General features: G+C 52.4%; 1 protein-coding gene across 5 annotated transcripts in view; it reads right to left on the bottom strand.

Moving 5' to 3' along the window:
- Nucleotides 1–808: 808 nt before the first annotated feature.
- The window catches only part of CGNL1 (cingulin like 1), a 161,840-nt gene continuing 142,321 nt past the window's right edge, over nucleotides 809–20,327 (bottom strand). For 4 of the 5 annotated variants that reach the window (XM_032341441.1, XM_032341443.1, XM_032341442.1 and 1 more), the window contains 6 exons: nucleotides 19,595–19,684; nucleotides 7,165–7,248; nucleotides 6,371–6,495; nucleotides 5,312–5,420; nucleotides 4,861–5,024; nucleotides 809–3,895 (listed from right to left, as the gene is read on the bottom strand). In XM_032341441.1, coding sequence (XP_032197332.1) covers nucleotides 3,760–3,895; nucleotides 4,861–5,024; nucleotides 5,312–5,420; nucleotides 6,371–6,495; nucleotides 7,165–7,248; nucleotides 19,595–19,684 — 708 coding nt within the window. In that variant the 3' untranslated portion in view covers nucleotides 809–3,759. The remainder of the gene's footprint in view (nucleotides 3,896–4,860; nucleotides 5,025–5,311; nucleotides 5,421–6,370; nucleotides 6,496–7,164; nucleotides 7,249–19,594; nucleotides 19,685–20,327) is intronic. The other variant, XM_032341439.1, reaches the window with a different exon arrangement.

Below are 20,327 nucleotides of genomic sequence, written 5' to 3'. Positions count from 1 at the left end.
AGAGTTCAGTGAAAAGCTGCACTAGAGAGCAGGCAGTTCTGGGAACACACCAGGGCTCCTGAGGGGCTCAGAGGAACAGCAGCAGGAAGCCAGGACCAACGTAGGACCAGAGGCACAAGGAGGAGATAGGGTCACCCAAGTCCTGTGGGAGCTGGAGCCATGATGGAACCCCCACCCCCCACCCCATAGGAGCCACAGCCAAAAATTTTGCACAAAGCACAAAATGTTTCTTTGATAACAAAGAAATATCCAACCCCTATGTGCTCGTCCTGGCTGACCCCCAACAGAGCAGCCATAGGTCACCGAGAGAGCCCGGGGCCTGCAGGGATCGGCCTCCAGGCCGCAGGGCAGAGAATCTATCTGAGGACAAAGAACCAGCCCTGTAGGTCCCATTCATGGAGAAGGAACCCCCTTCCGTAAACTGGGGACCCCGGTACCTGTTGTCAGCCTGCTATCAATCAAGAGAGATCAAGTATAAACTGATGGCAGGAGGACCCGTTTGAGTTTAGGAACAAGGAATAAACAGGGTGTGTTTTGTTTCTCCTCAGTTACAAACACACTCCCCATGTTGCCTTTTCCTGCAAATGGGTAGGTCGGATTTCTCAGAACACCAGCATCTGCAGGCATGTTAATTCTCCCAGTGTTTACCACGGATCTGCGCCCACCCTTCTAATTTCAGAAACCGGTTCTGGGCATGAAATGCCACCACGTTCCTCTTCCTCAAGCAGCCTCCAGCCATTCACCTTGGCTGTTTCTGGGTGCACCCGGAGCCAGGCTCTGGAGAAAACAAGGGAGTCAAAATAATGGCAGAGTCAAGATTCCTGTCGGGTGACAGCATTTATTGAAAGGCAATCTTGCTTCATCCAGTTCACGTACATGGAGGTAGCTGCCCACAACCATCTCTTCCCCATGACAGCCCAAAGCAGTCAAACATCCCCAAAGCCCAAGTGCAAAAGAATAAGCTTCTTGCCTTTGTCAAAGAATGCTCCGAATCAGGGAAAAAAAAAAAAAAATTAAAAAGATATACGATGATTGTCTCCTCGGCATTGCATTTGGCCACATATTGGTTTATTAAATAAAATATTTTCTTTTCTTTTTAAGCTAGCTAAAGAAAATATGGAGTAGGGTTAGTTCTTAAAGCAATAAACGGGAGAGGGAGGAAGGAGTATATAATAAAATCAAAGAATAAGAGCATGTCAGAGTTGGAAAGGACCTTGCACCACAGTTCTCATTTATCCTAGACGATCTTGGGCACTGAGAGCACAGGCCCCATCAAGGTCACCCCGTCAAGGTCATCGGGGCAAGGAGCGTGAGGACTTGAAAATATCTCAAGGCCCAGCTGGCTGCTCTTCCCACCCCCCTACACTGCACACCTCACCGCCAGCACCATGCCCATGTAGAGTGTCGCCCAGGTTAACATTTACAACGGCCCATCTTTGACCATGAGGATGCAAGACTTTTTCACAGGGATCTCTGTTCTCTTTCCACGCATACCTTTGCTTCTTGCAGCCAACCTCCCGGTAACCACGAAAACTGGCCAGAAACAGTGACTTTCTCACAAACCCGAGATAGACACTTGCCCCCTAAAGTTCTTTCACCTCTGATCTTCTCTGCTCCCACCTGAAGTTACGAGTGGGCTGAGGCATTTTTAGGCAGACCTCTTAGCAAACAGCTAATAACAGTGGAAGCAGCAGGGAAATCAGGAATATATTGAGTTTTGGAGAACTTCCTGGGAATTCCAGTGAGTCAGGCCTGTTGTGTCCCCAAGAGGACAGAGGGGCTCCAGGGCTGGGTATGGAGGAGCTCGGCCTCTGTGCCCCTTTGTATGACTATGGTCCTGCACTCCAGGAGGGGATCTGGGTCTGTTGTATCACGGCTGTGTTCCCGGTGCCAAGGACTGTGACTGACACATGGTGGATGCCCAATAAATTACTGGCTCTATGAATGAATGGTGAAAGGGACAAATCTCTCCATGCCTCAAATGAGTAAGCAGAGGCAAGGTTCACTCCGAGCCAGCAGAGGAGGAGGAGGGCTTGGCTGTCCAGGCTCCAGGAGCCCCGCCTATTGGGGAAGTGGGTGGTGACACCAGGCGATCACTCTGATCACTCTGAATCCTATTCAGTGGGCTCTGTGACCTGGGGTAGGTAGGGCTCCCTGCTCCTCTGGTTCCTGCATGGAGTTCTCTGGTCCATGGGCTTGCCATCTCTTAGGACACCTGGGGACACTGCTGACCCAACTGAACATAATCCTCTCTGCCCCTGTATACATGTACATCCTATGTGGTTCTCTCTCGGGCCATGGCCCTACTGAACTGTCCACTCTGCCCAGGCCCTGACCTGTGGGGGCCTGTCTGTGCCTGGACTTGGTCTCTGGGCATCCCTGGGACCGGTCACAGTGGGCACTGACACCAGGAAGGCCAGGCAAGACTGCAAGTTTCCAATTCCTCCCTCCCTGTGATGCTGTTCCAGCAATGTGGCCTCGCCCCAGAACTCACCGAATCCCGGTTACTTCGTGCCTGGTGCTGGCCCACGTCCCTCTGTCCCAGGAAGTCAAGGGGAGCCTTCCAGTCTGCACAGACACACCTCTTGTCCAGCTTTATCCCCCTCACTTTCCTGACATAAACTCAAGATCCGGCTCAGTCGGCCCCTTGCCTACACATCCCCCAGCTTTCACAAACTTGCCTCTCTCCCTGCTTCCCCACAGCCGCACACGCCTGCTTATCTCCTCTCCTCCCTCTCCCATGACCTTCCTGGAGGCCACCCGCCTCTTCCTCACACCTTCCCACTCCCCACCCAGCAGCCACCCGAGGCCTGACGTGGGTGGAGAGGAAAGGACCAGTAAGAAATGACCGAAGGACCCCAACCCTCTGGAAACCACATCATCTGTCAAAAACCTGACTTACCAGTCTTCCCGCCCCAACTGTGGCAAAGAAATTGCAGTTGGTGACTGGGAATTGGTCTCAGCATGGTTCAGAAATTGTAACGTCATTCTAGATAAAATTAGTAAGCAGGCCACAGAGACCAGTGACTTCTGACTTTCTCTCCTTCTGTAAGTTGTTCACCAACACCACTTGAATTTCTCTTCTCCGGATGAATTGTCCCTTATCACTATGACAATCCCTTTTCTCCAACTCTGATGTCAAAAGTAGTCTTGGTGTTCTACCCTCTCTCATCTCTGCGTCTTAATACTTAAAATCTAGTAGCTCCATGTTTTAAAAAATAGTAAGACAGATGTGTGGAGTTTACAAACAAGCCGCCCCACGAAGCTTCTGGAACATTCCACAGTGGAAACAGCAGCAGCCCAAGAGAATCTGTATTCAAATATGTACAGTCTATACATCATCTCCTCCCCCGTACAATGGCTATTTGATAACAATTAGCATTTTGGGCCCTTTCCCTCAGCCGGGGAGGGAGGGGGGGCAGGAGCACCACTACAAACGGTAAGGCAGACAGCTATGCAGAACCTGAGCTCCCTCCCGCCGAATTAGAGCCTCCAAACCCCACAGTGAGTGATGGCTCCTATGCCTTGTGCATCAGCATTTAAACTGCTAGTTGTCCGGCCAAGGAGAGGTGTGCCACCACTCAGAGACCCCAGGAGGGATGCAACATGGAGGAGTCAGCCTGTTCTGTAAGGAGGAGGCGCGGGGGTCTCCGGGCTCCGCCCTGCGTAGACACTGCCTCTCCTGCTCCCCGCTGCCGGCGGCTGGCTGCTGGGCCCCGCAAGGCATGACTGGCGGCCGCCGCAGCCCCGGGAGGGGCCTCAGATCTGGCTGATGGCAGTGCTGTCCTTGGGGAAGGTGTAGCTCAGCGGCACCTCATGGAGGCTCCCCCCGTCCGTACTGAGGTCATCATCGTCCGTGTCGTCCAGCACCTTGCTCGGCAGCTTCTTAAGTCTGCTGAAACAAGAGAGGGCGCATGTCTCGGCCCTGGGCTGCAGCTTATCTCTGGTCAGGGGAGGAAGGAAGGGTCTGGGGCTCCTGTCCCTCCCCCTGCCCCCGCCGCTGGGATGGCACAGAAGCACGGGAACCAGTCTGCTCCCAAGCGTTCCTCCAGCGACAGGGAGCAAACAGCCCACGGGCGGCTGGTGTTGCTGGGGAGGGCTGGACAGGGTTGGGACAAGTTCAGCAGTCCTGGTTTTTCCTTTCACCTCAAGCTACGGTATGTCTCATTGGGGTGCTGTTACTGATCCTGTCTTAATTAAAAACGTTGATAGCTGGTTTACCGTGGGTTGTCTGCATTCACGTTTTACAGTAGTGCATTAATTATCTACCTTGATTACTGAAATTTTGGGTGCCCGCTTAAATGGTGCACTCTAATGCCAGTCCTGGGGCCATGGTCTTGATGGACAGGCCCCATTTTTGGATTCTCAACGGGCTGGGGTGTTCTGCCCATTTCCAAGAGAACCATAGCCAGCCTCCGAGAAAGGCTCAGCTCTTTGCAGGAGCGTGAACCGAAACTCACCCAGTACCCCAGTGACCCTCGGGTGGGTAAAGGGACCCCCACCCCACACCCCTTCCGATCACGGCAGGGGAGTATCAGAGGCAGTTCTGTCTTTGCCGCGACCATCTAGCCCTCACAAGGATAGGAAGCCAAGCTGTATCTTGTTTCTCCCTAAAAGCAGGACTCCTAAGGGCTGGTCTAGGGGACCAGGGTGCTGGGGGCTAGGCCTCCTGCTCTGAGCCCCAGTTTCCCCTTATGGATAAGCGGGATGAAACCTGCCTGGCTGACAGCAGGGGACTGGGATGGGGATGACACAGGCGAGGGGGCCGCAGCCGGCGTCCCACGGCAGCCGTGAGCACGCCTGGACAGCACCACACTCGCCTCGGTGTCGGGGGACGGCAGGGCCGCCGCTCTCACCCACCTCAGGTCCTTCTTCATGGCGTGGAGCTGCCCCTGCAGCTGCTCGTTCACGTCCATCTGCTCCTCCAGCTCCCTCTGCAGCTTCTTCTTAGAACTTTCCAGCCTGTCGATCTCCTCCTCCGCCTCCTCCACCTGTCGCTTCATGGCTTTCAGGCGCAGGCTCAGCTGCAGGGGGAGAGCCGGCAGGCTGAGTGCGGCGGGGGCGGGGAGAGCCCGGCACAGAGGGGCCCGCAGTCCAGCCGCGTCTCCCCAGGCGACCGCGGGACAGCAAGGGAGCAACCGCCTTGGCTCCGGGGCTCAGTTTGCTGAACCCCCAGCCTGCTAAAGTAGGCTGGAAAGGCCCCCTTGTTCCACGACGTGCCTGGGGAGAGGGGAGGACAGGACCGGCCTCCACAGCTCTACCGCCCGCCTGCCTGGGGCAGGAAGTGTCATCTGACCGTGAGGTGCCTCACCTGGTCCTTCTGGTCGGTCAGCGACAAGTGCTCATCATCCACCTGCAACACCAGCTCCTTCACCTTCCGCTCTAGCCGGCGGTTGCTGAGCTGGAGACTGGCCCGGTCCCTGGAAGGGCAGGGGGAACACAACCGAGGACCCTCTCATCCAGCCCCCCAGGAGGCTCCGGCCAGACTGTGAAGGAAAGGAAGCTCCAGCCAGGTGGCCTGGTCAACTCATGGCTTAGGGCTGGAGACACATGATAGTCAGTCTGGGAGGAAAGGGCTGCTCCCTGGACTGGTGAGGGAATGCGGGCTCCACAAAGGGGAACGCCTGACCCGAGGCTGCAGATCCAGCGACAGGCAGAGCTGGGATGGGGACTGCCCCGAGCTCTTCCAGTCCCAAGCTTTACTTTGTAAGGTGGGGGGTCCCCGACTGCTGGAGCATGAGCAATGTGGGTCTGCTCCAGGCTGCTCCAGCCCAGCCCCAAGTCCTATTAAAAACATAACGTACAATGCTCTGTGCACACACACCTCACCCCTTCCAGGAAGCTGAGGGGCCAGGAGTAAGAACGGAGGCCAGCCAGGCTCAAGCCAGTGCCAGCCCTCAGGCTATGATCTTGGAGCTAGGTTGCAGAGAATCTGCTGGAAAGGAGGGCAGCCCTCTGATCCCAAATACCTTCCACCCACTATGGGGGTCCTGCCCATTTCTGAGCCAGCACTGGGCCTCTGCCCCTGCTCTGGCCCTAGGGGCAAAGTCGACCCCTGCCTCTACTCCAGCTCCAACTCAGTAGCCGATGAGGCAGCCTGGTGTGCTGATGGGTGGAGAGAAACAGCCAGCACAGAGTGGAAGCTGGGGGCTCAGGCATGGGAGGCCTCGCTGTAGTCAGCTGGCCAATACTCAGCCACCTACCTTCCCAGTGCTTACTGGGTTGGGTCTTGCTTGTCTCGTCTATTGTCTTACTCTACCTTCCTCAGAGGAAGGCTCGTGAGGACAGGAAGAGACACAAATGGGAACGCACTGTGCAGTGAGACCACCACTGCCTACTAGGCCTCTGCACCTCGGCCGGCCTGTCTCACCTCTCCTCGCTCTCCAGACGGTCCTCCAGCTCAGCGATCCTGGCCTCCATCTGTACCACCAGCCCCTCTTTGTTGGACCGGTAGGAACCTTCCAGGTGGAGAATCCGGCTCTTTAAGTCCTTGTTCTGGAATCAGACAGGGGTGCTGTGGGGGCTCATGCGTCTCCCACACTCTCCATGCAGGGTAGTGCGGGCTGGGGCGCGCCCACAGTCAGCCACTGCAAGGACCGCGGCCCCCACCCAGGAAGCCTGGCCCTGGGGCACCCCGGGGAAGCCAGGCACGTCTCCAGGGAAAGGCCTTGCGTCGGCTCCTGGCAGGCTAAAAGAGATTCTACCACATTCCCTTGTGAGCCCAAGTGAAATCTTTGGCTGCCGTAGGGCTCCTGGATGTCAGGCCAACAGGCGTGGCCTTGTTTTTGTATAAACGTATGTGGGAGGTGGGGATGGCAAGAGAAACCAGCTCCTGCGCCAATATCATATATGATCTTGGTAAAGAATTTACATGAATAGCATGTAAAAGAAACGATTCCAGGAAGCTCTTTTGGCAACTCATGGCTCTTTTTCACTCCCTTTATGTCAAATCTGGGTTCTTAGGATCTAGGAGACGCCACCTGCAAGTCCTCCCCCACTAGCTGCTCAGTCTCCAAGCGGATTTAATATTACTGGGAATACCTCTCTGGAAAAGGTCTTCAGAACACCTCCACCTCTCAGGTGAGTTAGGCCCCAGAGTTCTTGGGGTGCCATGCAAAGGAGACCCCACCGAGGGAAGGGGGTCTAATCCAAGACCAGCCTTACCTGCCTCTCCAGGGAAATCTTGTCACACTCCAAGTCCTGCTTGATGGCTCTCTCCTGCAGGAGCTCGGCCCTCATCTGCTCCACCTGCCCCAAGGAGAACAAAGCCCCGCAGTTAGAGGGGCCGTCTCTGTATCCAGGGGACTGAATTCCAACCACCAAGATAGCTTCTCTTCATCATGCCATCTCCTCTTGGGGCAGGAGCTGTTGCTTAGAAACTCTTGGTTTCATGATGATTGCAAAGACAAGACACAAACAACGGTAATGGTCGTAACAAACCCTGCTGTTAGGGGCTGAATGGTGTGCCCCCCTCCAAAGAAATGTATACTGAAGTCTACCTCCTAGTCCCTAAGATATGACCTTATTTGGAAATAGGTCCCTTATTTGGAAAACCGAGCTCAAGTGAGGTCATTAGGGTAGGCCTTAATCCAGTATGACCAGAGACCTTATAAAAAGGAGAAATTTGGACTGAGGGACAGACATGCACCCAGCAAAGTTAACCCCTTGAAGAGGGACACGGAGAGAATGCCACGTGAGGACGGAGGACCAGAGGGAGCCATCTATCGTCAGGGACTGCCAAAGAGCCAGAAAACCTCCAGAAGCACGGAAGAAGCATGAGAGAATTCTCCTACAGGTCCAAGGGGAGCACGGCTCTGCTGACACTTTGATTTCAGACTCTGGGGCTCTAGAGCTGTGAGATAGTACATTTCTGTTCTAGGCCACCCCATTCGTGGCACTGTGCGAAGACAGCTCCAGAAAAGTGGGTTCACCGGCCTCGCACTCCACAAGTACCATCATTGTCCCCACAGTCCCCACAGCAACACCGGGAAGTAGGTAATCCTCCTTCTGCAGATGGCACTGGGGCTCAGAGAAGCTCATCAGCTTGCACGGTGCCCAACCACCCTGGCCAGCTCGCCCGGCTCGGACGATGTTCTCAGGGCATAGGATGTCCGGTGCTAAAATTGAGCGTCCAGACATCATTCGTCCGGGGATGAGTCAGCAATCCAACTTGCCCAAGATGTACGCAGCTAGGAAGAGGGGGAGCTAGCACTCCTCTGAGCTCCTGACTGCTGCAAGACACGTTCAAACTTCAGGAAATTCTTCTACCCTTAGCATATCTCAGATGCTGCTAGACTGCTCCCTTCGTGGGCTGGAAACAAAAGTCCACAAAAGTCCCTGGCAAGGGCTGAGCGTTACAAAGGATTTCGTCTATGTTAACAGGACATGGGCCTAGGGGGAGCAGTCCCCAGAAAGAAATCCCGCGGCCTGCCTCTGTTTCCCAATCCCCAGGGCTTTCTGGGCAGCAGTGACTGGAGCCCCAGACCCTGTTCCCAGGACTGTCCAGCAGAGGGCAGCCTGAAGAAGCCGGGAGAACTGAATGGGGTGAAGCAGCAAAATAAAACCACCCCTTCCTTCATAAGATGGGGGTTCAGCCTGGGTAAGAGGTGCACCCACGGCAGTCCTTGGATGCCTACAGTGCACCTGTGATGGTCTCACTAGCCTGACCTCCACTTGCATTTTCACCACCTGTACAAGCCCTTGAGTAAAGGAAAAGCCCAGCCCTCCCCTGCCTTCTGCCTGGGCGGGAGCTGGGAGGCAGGGGTGGTGGTGGCTAAAAAGAGAATCAGAGGGAACACAGCCATGCTGGGCCATGCTTGCATCTGCTCCCATCTCCCACTATCCTTGCCACGGTGCATGCACGGAATGAAAGGCAGCATGGTATGCGTGGCCCAGAGTGGGTTACAGGGAGGGCTGAGGAACAAAGCTGGTGATGGGTGGGGTCTGGACCTAGAGGAGGCTGGGCCTCTGCCCACAGGTAATGGAGTCCCCGTGTGGCCAACATAAAAAAAACCCTGAGCATTTTTGCATTTCTGACTGTCAGGCTTCTAAGTCAGGGGGATTCAGAATTCTATAGCAGGGACACTGACGCCAGGGGGAGTGATACACGTGACCAGAGAAAGCAGGACTAGAACCCACACCAAGCCTACTCACAGCCCACTACTCTGCCTGCCCTGGCTCTCTGGACCAACTTGGTGCAAAGACTTCAGCTCTCTGGACCAGCTTGGTGAAAAGGCTTCAAACAGATCAAGGGTTTAAATAAAGCGGTCACAAAAAAACCAAGCCCTGGGAAAACGGCAATCTCCTTAGGGCACCCTTATATGTAAGCACAGGGTAAAAATGTCAGCAATGCTAAGGATCAACCGGCAGAGCACGGAGAATTCCATCCAAGGCCCAGCTCCCACCCTGTCTGGCCCCAGAGCCCCTGAGAAGTAGCTATTACAAAGGTGCTGGAATATTCCAATAACTGCCACATGAGCACAAAGTCCACAGCTAACGAATGCGGGCTCACAACCCCACTCCGCCCGGCCTCCAAACTGGCTGACACACCCCACAGGAGCATGGAGGACGTCAGTGGTCCTGGGCCACGGGACTGCCATGTGCCTCCTGTGGGGGGAAAGGGCTCGGTTCACGCCCCAAGGGCGGAGGCCAGGCCTTCACCGGGAACACGGTTAAACTGTCACTGTAATGGGAAGTCATTACCCAGCCGAGCAGCAGAGGCCCGGCTTCTCCTCTGGCTCTGAGTTCACCTGTGTGTGACCTCAGCCACCTCACGTCCAGTAAGCAGATTCATTTCTAACACAAGGCACCTGAATGAATCAGCCTGTAAAGGCCCTTTGAGGTGGCCGGCCACACCGTGAAAGCACATTCTGGTGGGTGCTCTGTGGTTCTCCCCTTGCAGAAGCCAGAGGCCCCTGCCCCCATCCCCCCGCCGGAGTAGCCACCCCATCTCTCCAGACACCGAGGAGTGTCCCGGGAAAGGACGTGCATGTCCGTGCGTGTTGGGGCAGAACTGGTCTTGGAATGACGGGATGGGTGACAGGATGGGTTCATTCCTTTGCTCCAATGATGTTATCAGTCCTAGGACACTGACGAAGACCAACACAGGACCTGCCCTCACTGTAGCCTCATGGGGGACAAAAGAATAAGACCCATACATGTGGGGGCATGGCAGTGATCACAGCACAGGCATAGAGGGCCAGGGAAAGGACGCCTCAGTTGTGACCCACCTGAGAGGCCAGGCCAGGCTGGAGAAAGGGGCAAGAGAGGGAACACAGCTTCCCAGACCAGGGCTACTGGTGAGTCAGAGCGATGGTAATCAAGAGGACGGGGTGCTGGAAGAACCAAAAGGACTGGACTAGACATGGAGGGGCAAGGGATACGCAGGTTAAGAGTGAGGGGACAGGGAGCAGTCCCACGGGGGCTGTTATTACATGGTGACCAGAGCGAGCTTGGATTGTACTTACTGAGGGAAGTCTTGAGCATTTTTACAGTGCTGTTCACTTAGTCCTCACCCCCCACCCGCCCGGAGGAGACAGGTCCTATACCAGCCCCTTCTACCCCTAGAGTCCAGGAGAGGCTGCAGGCAGGTGAGGACACGAGGCGGTACCAGCTGAAGCCACGGGCCTGATGAGCTCCCCAAGGAGAACTGTATGAAGAATGAGGAAACCCCAGAGCTGTGCCCTGGGGAGCAACCCCTCCCCTGACCCATCTCCCATTAGGAGAGACTGGGATGAAACCAGGACACTGCCCTGTCCCACAAGCCAATCAGGGTGAGGACTGAGGAAGGTCAGGCAGAAGGAAGCCTGGGGGAAAGCTCCTGAGCCAGACAAGAAGTCAGCTCTGGAGGGCTCGGCAAAGAGGGGAACCCGAGTACAGAACCTGGGACGGTGCTGGGTGTGAAGAGATAGGTAAGCACCTCTCCTCGATCTCCAGTGGTGAGGAGATGACAGCCACAACTGGAGGGCTGGGGACGTGAGCGCCCCTAAGAGGACTGCAATAGTGGGGCCTGGCACCTGTTAACTGGCAAGGGCGAGAATCACGGAGAAGGGGCAAGTTACAGACACTGGGCAGTAACAAGAATGGAGCGGACCAAGGAGACTGTGTATGGGGAGGATCAGGACACAGGCCTAGTGCTGGGGGCAGCATGGTGGGGGGTGGGCAGAGAACAGAACTTTCTCTGAGCCTCTGAGAGAGAGCACAGCGTAGGACTTCACGGGGGCAGCTCTTGTAGCTCAGACGCATGGGAGGGAGGGAGGGAAGGAAGAGAAGGAAAGGGACATCATTTTCCCAGAAGTGGGGAATAAGGAAGAACTATGGGCTTGTGGAGAAAGAAGGAAATTTAGAAATTTAGTCGCTGTGAGGCATTAGGCTGAAAAATACCAAAAGACATAGAAGGGCGGCAGAGCGGAGACGAGGGTGTGGTTGTAGCTGACTGTCCACGGCATCTGCTTTTAGGCGGTCGGGTCCTGGTTTCTGCAGCTGTGCTCCAGGCCCGAGGACCACGGAGGGCAACATCAAGAATCAAAGCCCCTGGTGACATGCCCGGGGTGACTCCAGCGTCCTACACATGCCTGGGCCCGTCAGTCCTCCTGCCGCTCTCCGAGGCAGATATTATCACCCCTTTCCCAGGTGGGAGGTTCAGGAATGTTGGAAGCAGCTTTGGGATTCTAACCCAGGCTTTCTGGCCGAAAATCATTCACTCCTTTTCTGCCTCCCAGCAAACATGGAAGACCCAGGTCTCTCAGTGAAGGAGAGACCATTCTGGCGGGGACTTCCACAGTCGAGCAAGGCAGACAAGCTCCAGGGAGGGACTCAAGGACCACCAAGGGGCCACGCGGCACTGGGCCCAGACTGGGAGGGGTTCAGGGAAATCCCTGTGACTCAAAGCAGCAGCCGAAGTCTCCCTCCCTCAGTGCCACAGAGTGGAAAATCTGGGTCCTGCCACGAAATAGGCCTCCCAGTGCAGAGGAAGACTCAGGGGGCAGCATCCCAGAGGTCTCCTCAGGTTCAAGACCTCCCTGGAGGGACACCTGGGTGGCTCAGGGGGTTAAGCATCTGCCTTTGGCTCAGGTCATGATGTTGGGATCGAGTCCTGCATCGGGATCCTTGCTCAGTAGGGAGCCTGCTTCTCCCTCTGCCTGGCTCTCCCTCTGCTTGTGTGCGCTCTCTCTCTCTCTAGCAAATAAATGAAATCTTAAAAAAAAAAACAAAAAACAAAAAGAAAAACTCCCTGGAGAGTCCTAGGCAAATGATGGTGCCTCCCAAGACCCCCCCCAAAACAAAATAAAACAAAAGTCATTATTAATACTGCCCTATATCCCCTCAAAAGATGGCTATTAAGATGGACGTACAAAATAAATCAGAGTGAACTACAGGAAGGAACAAGTGCGCAACCATAAAACTTCACAGTTGCTGGGACTAGGCCGCCCATTTTTCCTGACTTTTTTGCAAACCAGGCATTTTAGCAAGCAGGAGAGGCTTCTTTCACTTCTTCAATAAGGACAGTCTGACAGAAAACTCTCAAATAAATCCACTACATGGAGCCTTATACAAGGAATACCGTCTGGAGTGACGGACAATGTTCCCAAGGCTGGGTTTCACCGTAAACCAGAAATGTTTTAGCTCTGCTCAATACAGCGATCCCTAGGACCGGCCCGATGACTTGAGAAAATTCCGAACCAGATCCTCCTTACCCTGAGCCCACAGTGGCGAGAAGGGATGAGAAGAGAAGGGAAGACACGAGAAGAGGGGAGGGGAGAAGGGAGAGAGAAGAGCCTCCGGCTTGGCCAGCTTCCTCCTAGAGACCAGAGAAGTAAATCTGAGGCTGGGAAAACATTTCTTTATATAAGCTTATGCTTTCCGCGCTGTTTACCCTTCAACGATACTAAATAGACCGAACAAAAACTTTCCAGTCAAATTAAAAACAGAACAGGAGCTGAAGGCAACAGTTTATCACAGCTGGACTGAAGGAATGCTAAACCCCGAGCATTTTGATCGGAAATAACAGTATCAGATTCCGGCGGGCTTTATGTCAGGCAGCCACGACCTGAGCCAGCTCTCAGGATTAGAAGCAGCTGCCTTCCAGGTTAATGAGAAACCAGAGATATTTATGATCGCTAATAACAACATCTCACCCCATCACCTGTGTTTACCATTGGGCTGTACGTAGGGGGTCTGGGACCCTATACTCCTGGCTGGTGTTAAAAACACCAGGAAGATCCTCCATCTTAAGAGAGGAAAATCATTATTAACTAACTATACACAAGGGGTTTTAGGCTGCCCGTACAATCAGAGCCAGTTCTGAGACCAGGATTATTTCAATTCAAAGGAAAGCAGCCCCATTTTGATCTTCTAATCACTGGCTGCTCAAAGAGCCTGACTTCCCGGTACCCTATGCCACGGGAAGCCTGACCCTGGTGCAGAACAAGGAGCAGGGGTGAGCTGACCATCAGAGCGCGGTTCCAAAAATGAATGAGAGGGCCGCAACTTGAGCCACTGGGATTCCCTCTGTTGTTGCCAAGGCCACAGGGAAGCCTTACTCAGCCCCTGGGAAGACTGTAAAGCCGCCCAGAGCTCTGGAGTTGGTATTTTTCCTCCTGTCTGCCAGCTGCCTACATTAGAAGAACCCTCTTTCCACTGGACTGGGTCATCTCAGCTTCCATGGCCAGGGAAGCACCTCTCCACGGAGGCCCAGTTCTACTGTTAACTGTCTGTACTCAGCCACCAGCAACAGCACGGCAGTGCCCAGTAACTAGAACAGCAGCCTGTAGGACACATTTCGAAAACACCAATGCCGGGCCTCTCTTTCACTGTGTAAATCCTGGACTTACTGAACAGTCAAGAAAAGATCATTAATCTTCATCCATATTAAGAGACACCGTGGGGGCGCCTGGGTGGCTCAGTGGGTTAAAGCCTCTGCCTTCGGCTCGGGTCATGATCCCGGGGTCCTGGGATAGAGCCCCGCATTGGGCTCTCTGCTCAGCAGGGAGCCTGCTTCCTCCTCTCTCTTGGGCTGCCTTTCTGCCTACTTGTGCTCTCTGTCAAATAAATAAATAAAATCTTAAAAAAAAAAAAAAAAAAAAAAAAGAGACACCGTGGCCTTATATTTAACTTGGGAATAGAGGCCCCAAATGCATTTGGAGAGGTCTTTACTAGTCTTAAGTCTGATGCTGGAATGATGGGAACAGGTGGGAGGGAGTATCTGGAGTCAAATCCTGGCTCGACCTCCAAGCTTCACAAGCCTAGGTGGTCACTTACTCACAGCCGAAAACAAAGACACAAAAGCATGCGCGGCAGGGGACATGGGGCCCGGCACATAGCAAATCCTCAGTAAAGACAGCAATTGTAAATGGAGACTTGGTTTTGGAGAAAGGAGAGAAAAAAAGGATTTTTTTTGGATTTAAACAGACCAAAGCCAGTGAAATACCCAGTATTTAAATCAATTTTCCTTCAACTTATAAGTCAGAAACCTCCTGAATCAGGTTTGAAACCACATTTGGGTGAGAAAACAAATACGCTTCACCTCTGTTTTACAGAGTAAGACACGATTTTATCAAGTCTAAATCCGTGCCTTCTCCCGGTTAGATTTAGAAACAAAATTCAAACATTTAAAAAGTTGGGGGGGAAAAAATTCCCATTAGGATTTCCTGAATCCATCAGTCTAAAAAATTATATCCTGAGCATGTACGGAAAAGAACAGTTGGAACTCACAAATAAATGTGCCCAGCATTTACTGAGTGTCGAATGTATGCACAAGAAGGGGGAAAAACAGACAACGGGTAGGATGTTTGATCTCATAACTGCCTTTTCTATTCTCTGTCCCAGGGAACAATTCAGTTGAGCTTCCTCTAGGTCTCCCTTTCTGCTGTTCTTACTCACAAACCCACCACATTAATCTAATGTACGCTTTTGTGTATGCGTCACTGTCTGCTCCACAGTCTTCGATGGCTCCCCACTGTTTTCAGGATAGGGTCCATTCAATACCCTCTAACTGCCTCTCCAAACTTACCCCCTGTTATTCCCTTATGGAAACCAGGAACCCGATCAAGTTACAGTAGTCCATTCATTGTCCCACAAACACTGTAAATACCCTACTTCCCAAGCCTAATTCGCACTACCCATTCTGTCTAGGATTCCAGTCCTACTCCTTGGTTTGTCTAAATCTTGCCCTTTCTTCAAAACTAGCTCCAGGGGGCGCCTGGGTGGCTCAGTGGGTTAAAGCCTTTGCCCTGGGCTTGGGTCATGGTCTCAGGGTCCTAGGATTGAGCCCCGCATCAGGCTCTCTGCTCAGCGGGGAGCGGTGCTCCCCCACCCCCGCCCTCTGCCTGGCTCTCTGCCTGCCAAATAAATAAATAAAATCTTTAAAAACAAACAAACAAAACTAAACTAACTCCAGGTTCACCTTCCTCTAAGAACTCCCACCATCATCCCTTGCTATCATGGCCTTTCCTTTGTGAGCTGCCTGAATCCTGCACTTGGCACTTCGTATCTGTTGCTTTTTGTTATTAATTATCCATTTGAGGGGGCATCCTCCATCTCTCCAAACACAGCACTCACGGACAGGGGCCAACCTGATCATTTCTGCAGCCTCCCCACCATGCTATTTGTGTACACGGTAGGTCTTCCCAGCACCAGTAGAGAGAAGCCTGTTTGGGGAGCCAGGAGATTTGCGACCAGCTCTGCAACTGACCACATGTGCGAGCCAGCGGGATCACGGGGGGCCCTGGGCCTCAGATCTCCTGCGCACTGCATGAGAAGTCTGGGGAGAGGAACTTGGAGGTCGTGCCAGATCTAAGAGTCTGTGAAAGGGGTTGGCTCATATTGTGAAAACTTTTTTTCCCCCCAGATTTTCTACCTAAGCCCTGCCACTAAGATGAGGGGAAAAAAAAAAAAGAGAGAGAGAGAGAGATGTTTGGGGAAAGTAAAATTCAGAAGAGGAGCTTATAAAAAAGCAGAGTTTAGGTAAGACCTATAACCTTTTCCCTTTTCAGTTGAAAGAGCAAGATCCAAAAAGGCTAACTCCCCATTCATTCCCTCTACAGTGCCTGGAAGCAGTCTGCTGAGCCTTGCAGGCTGACACTGTAAATCAGGTTGGAGATACCAGACGGGAACAATTTCCTATTCTTCAGGGAATGTCCCTGTTAAGGAAGCATCACAGGTTGGTGCTTGGCAGGGACAAGAGACAGGGGTCTTAAGTTTGGAAGTTTCCCCTTTCTCTGATTCTGGCAGGAAGGCCGTAGGCCCGGGGCCCTACATATTGACCTAAGCGGATCCAAGATAGGGCCCGACTGTCGGTACCCAGGGCTCTTCCTTGGAACCTTTACTTTGTAAGGCAAACAAGAAGTCTCAGACTGACCTCAGAGTTGGGTAAGAATTAAACGCCGTCCTGCGAGGCAGGCATTTGTTCAGCTAGCTCCCTACGCTACCCTTCCTCACAAATCCAGAGGCAGCCGAGGCCAGAAGAGACGCCTTACCTTGGGGTAACGTAACTGTTTCAGCAATTCCTACAACAAGGGGACCACAATGCTCCCTTCCTCCACTACGACAGGCACCAAGCTTTACCCCCTGCCCCCCACCTCAGGGAGGGCAGGGACAAGAAAGGAAATAGAAGGAGAAAACAGAACCAACAGGGCGAACAGGCTAGAGGCTGTGGAACCGTCCCTCGGGCGTGCACCTCAGACGCGGGGTAAGGTTGGGGACTTCAAGGGACTCAGACCCTTGGTCAGACACAGCCTCGTCAGAGGAGCTCAGCGTTGGAATCTGGAGAAGAGAAGCACTTTCACAGATGTTAGAGATGGTGCTCAGCGACGCTGGGACCGCCCTGGGACCCCATGGGGCTGGCACAGGAGTCAGACCCGGGAGTCAGACCCAGGACTCACGAGCCCATGAGCTTTCCAGGAGACCAAGCTCGTTCCCTTAACCTCCTCCCTGGCCTTCCTTCAAGTTCTGGGCTCAAAGGATCTTCAAAGGACCCTGGCCACATCGCGGAGAGCAGTTCTATGCCTCAGGAGCTCAGGTGAGAGGACGAAGAAACCGGTCTGAGCGATCAGTTTTCATCAGGTTGGGCCATCAGCTGAGCTGAGCAAGGCAAGCCCTTTCTGTTCCAGTGTGTCTGTGTTTTGTTTTTGGTGTCAAACAGGGGCCTTGGAAAGTCTGTTTTGCCTGCCTGGTTATTGACAGGATGACAGACTTCGCCACCCTTCCTCCCCCCCTCAGCCACAGGCAGCATTAGCAAAACAAATCAAAGGCTGCTTCTGTTATCAGGAGTGCTTAGCAGATCCTGAAATGCACCACGGTACCATGGGGGCTCAGCCACGCTGGCAGAAACGTGTCATCAAGCACGTTTCCCTTTTCTACCAGGGAAGAACCTAACAGATGCAGACTTTAGTACCAACGTACAAGGGCTCAAGGGTCAAGGTTGGATGATCCATCTGGACTTGAGGTTTTCAAGACAGACTTTCCCTAAGCTTCTGCAGCTCCTGCTTGCTGGGCTGCACACCCCGCGAGGAGGATGGGACTAGCACAGCCCTGGAACGTGCAGACAGAACTTAAAGCTGCGCTCAGTGGGAAGAGAGGGCAGAGCCTTGGCCTGGAATTTCTGCACTCTCAGAAGCCAAATAGCATGACTATCTTACTTGTTTGCAAACAGTCTGTCAATAGGGTGCCTGGGTGGCTCAGTTTGTTATGGGACTGCCTTCGGCTCAGGTCGTGATCCTGGAGTCCTGGGATTGAGTCCCACGTCAGGCTCCCTGCTCGGCAGGGAGTCTGCTTCTCCCGCTGACCTCTCTCCTCTCATGCTCTCTCTCTCTCATCCTGCCTCTCTCTCAAATAAATAAATAAAATCTTAAAAAAAAAAATCTGTCAATAGGGAAACAATGGCTGATGGAAAAGAAGCCAGTGATTCCCCTTCAACTTTGACGAGGGGCTGCCATCTTGGAATGGCATCGTCCCCAGGCTTTAGAACTTCCGGTTCTTCCTTGTCCTGAGGGGAAGGAAAGGTGGGGCATGTGGGGAAGTCCAAGAACGACCAGAGGAAAGAGCTTCTTTGGATATAGAAGATTTTGCCCAAATTCATGTGTATTTCAGATTTTTAATTTTAATTCTTCATAAAATAGATAAAATTTCCTCATTTGTACTCAGCATCACCCAAGGCTTTTAGGTTTAGTTTGCTTTGTTGAATTAAGAAAGTGCCTGAGGGTGCCTGGGTGGCTCAGTCAGTTAAACATCTGCCTTCGGTTCGCGTCATGAACCCAGAGTCCGGGGATTGAGTCCCACATCCGGCTCCCAGCTCCACAGGGAGTCTGTTTCTCCCTCTGACCTTCTCCTCTCTCATGCTCTCTCTGTCTCTCTCTCTCAAATAAATAAATAAAATCTTTAAAAACAAAACAAAAAACGTCCCCGAAACAAATCAAGAGGTGACGAGTCTTCTGAATGTCTATGTATGGTTTCTCTGGTACCATTTTTAGAGCCCAGCACACAACTAAGTTGTCATGGAAAACACATCCTTTCAGAGGTTTCTACAGACAGCCAGTGGTATCATGGATATGGAAAGCTGAGGTTACTGAACACAGATTCTTTTCAAAACTGCCACTCGGTGTGCTGAATCCTGTCCCATAATGTTTCCCCATGTGATATGTCAAATCATTTGGGCAAGGCAACCAGTTAAGGGGACCACCGCTCTCCAGTGACAGGATTCCCTATCCCCAGGACAGAACTCAGCCGCTCTAAACTCTTTTTTTTTTTTTTTTTTTAATTAAAAAATGGAAACATGGGGTGCCTGGGTGGCTCAGAAGGTTAAGCCTCTGCCTTCAGCTCAGGTCATGATCCCAGGGTCCTGGGATCGAGCCCCGCATCGGGCTCTCTGCTCCGCGGGGGGCCTGCTTCCTCCCTCTCTCTCTGCCTGCCTCTCTGCCTACTTGTGATCGCTCTCTCTCTGTCAAATAAATAAATAAAACCTTTAAAAAAAATAAAATAGAAATAAAAAATGGAAACAAAATTCAAAAACCATCGGATTATATGGAGTGTCGTTTGGAAAATTAGTTCTATTAACTCCAGTGTGAGGACAGCCAGTACCGTCCCTGGCTGCCTCCCAGGGTTGCTGTACAGATCGAAGGGAAGTAGAATTCCTCACCTCTGAGAACTGCAGAAAGCATTCACTCGGAAGAGGTGGTTGCTGTCCTGTGAAGGCTTCATAGGTGTGTGTACTGCTATTTAGCTGGTGAAGTTCTTAAAGGACAAGTCTGCATCGTATCCTCCACGTCCCATGGCACTAACACTGCACCAGCTACCCAGTTTCACACAGTTGCTTGTTGGACTGATGATTCTTAGAGCCTCTGCTCTAAAAGCACTTTGTCTACTAGGGCTAATAGACTGTTACCCATAACCATTCTGGAAACTTCCACTTTGTGTGCTTTATGTTATATATTAAACCTCCTTCTTCACGGCTTCCTACGGGGAACACTACCCAGCCTTCCGTCACTTCTATAAGGCAAGAACTTTTCTTCCCTCCTCTAGCTGAATCCTTTGCTTTTTGCCTCTCACATTTCCTTTTCCAGGAAGGACTATCCGTTCATCATTCAACTACAGACAGTACCTGTTCCCTGCTCCGAGTGATCCTCTCAGACAGCAAATCCGAGTTATTTCTTTCTTCTTCCAGTTCCATCTCCAGCTGAGACACCTTGTCCTAAGAAAGAAGGGAGACACAACACAGTCTTACAGAACTCGCACTGACCCAGGTGGGGTGCATGGATGGCCCTGGGGAATGCAAACCTCCAAGGCCGATCAGAGCTGAGTTATCACCAGAGTTCGGGGAGAGGACGCATCTCCTTCTCAGACTGTCAGAAAAACCGTGTGGTATTGCTTTCGTAATGGAAGATGTAATTGTGCATTTCAAAAATTTGTGAAAGGAGAAAAAATATTACCCCGAACCTAACATAAGCCTAAGGACATTTTAGCCTGTTTCCTTCACGTCTTTTTTCCCCCTTAGGAATCAGTTCTTTACAAAGATCTACCTAAGCCTAAGGTCCACAGGTTACCTGTTAAAAGGCAATGTGGGAGCTCAGACATCATCCAAGACACATTTCTTTAAAAATTCCAAGCTCTGGACAATGCTTTCCCTCCTTCCTGCTCAGTTTCCAAGAGCCTTGCAGGAGTAAAGGCTATGATGTACTATTGCCTGTGCCTCTTTTCTAGGGCACCTCAGACACTTCATGCATTATGTAGTCAGTCCCAAATCTGCACCTGAGGAGCACAGGGACAGCAGTGGCCCCATAATTCCAGAAGAACTGTCATTTCTGTCTTCCTGGCTGGCTCCTCGCTTAACACCA

Source organism: Mustela erminea, chromosome 5 (assembly GCF_009829155.1).
Source record: "Mustela erminea isolate mMusErm1 chromosome 5, mMusErm1.Pri, whole genome shotgun sequence".
In the NCBI taxonomy this organism is placed as follows: Eukaryota; Metazoa; Chordata; class Mammalia; order Carnivora; family Mustelidae; genus Mustela; species Mustela erminea.
Note: the sequence above shows the minus strand (reverse complement) of the source record. Positions and strands in the feature narration are given on the sequence as shown.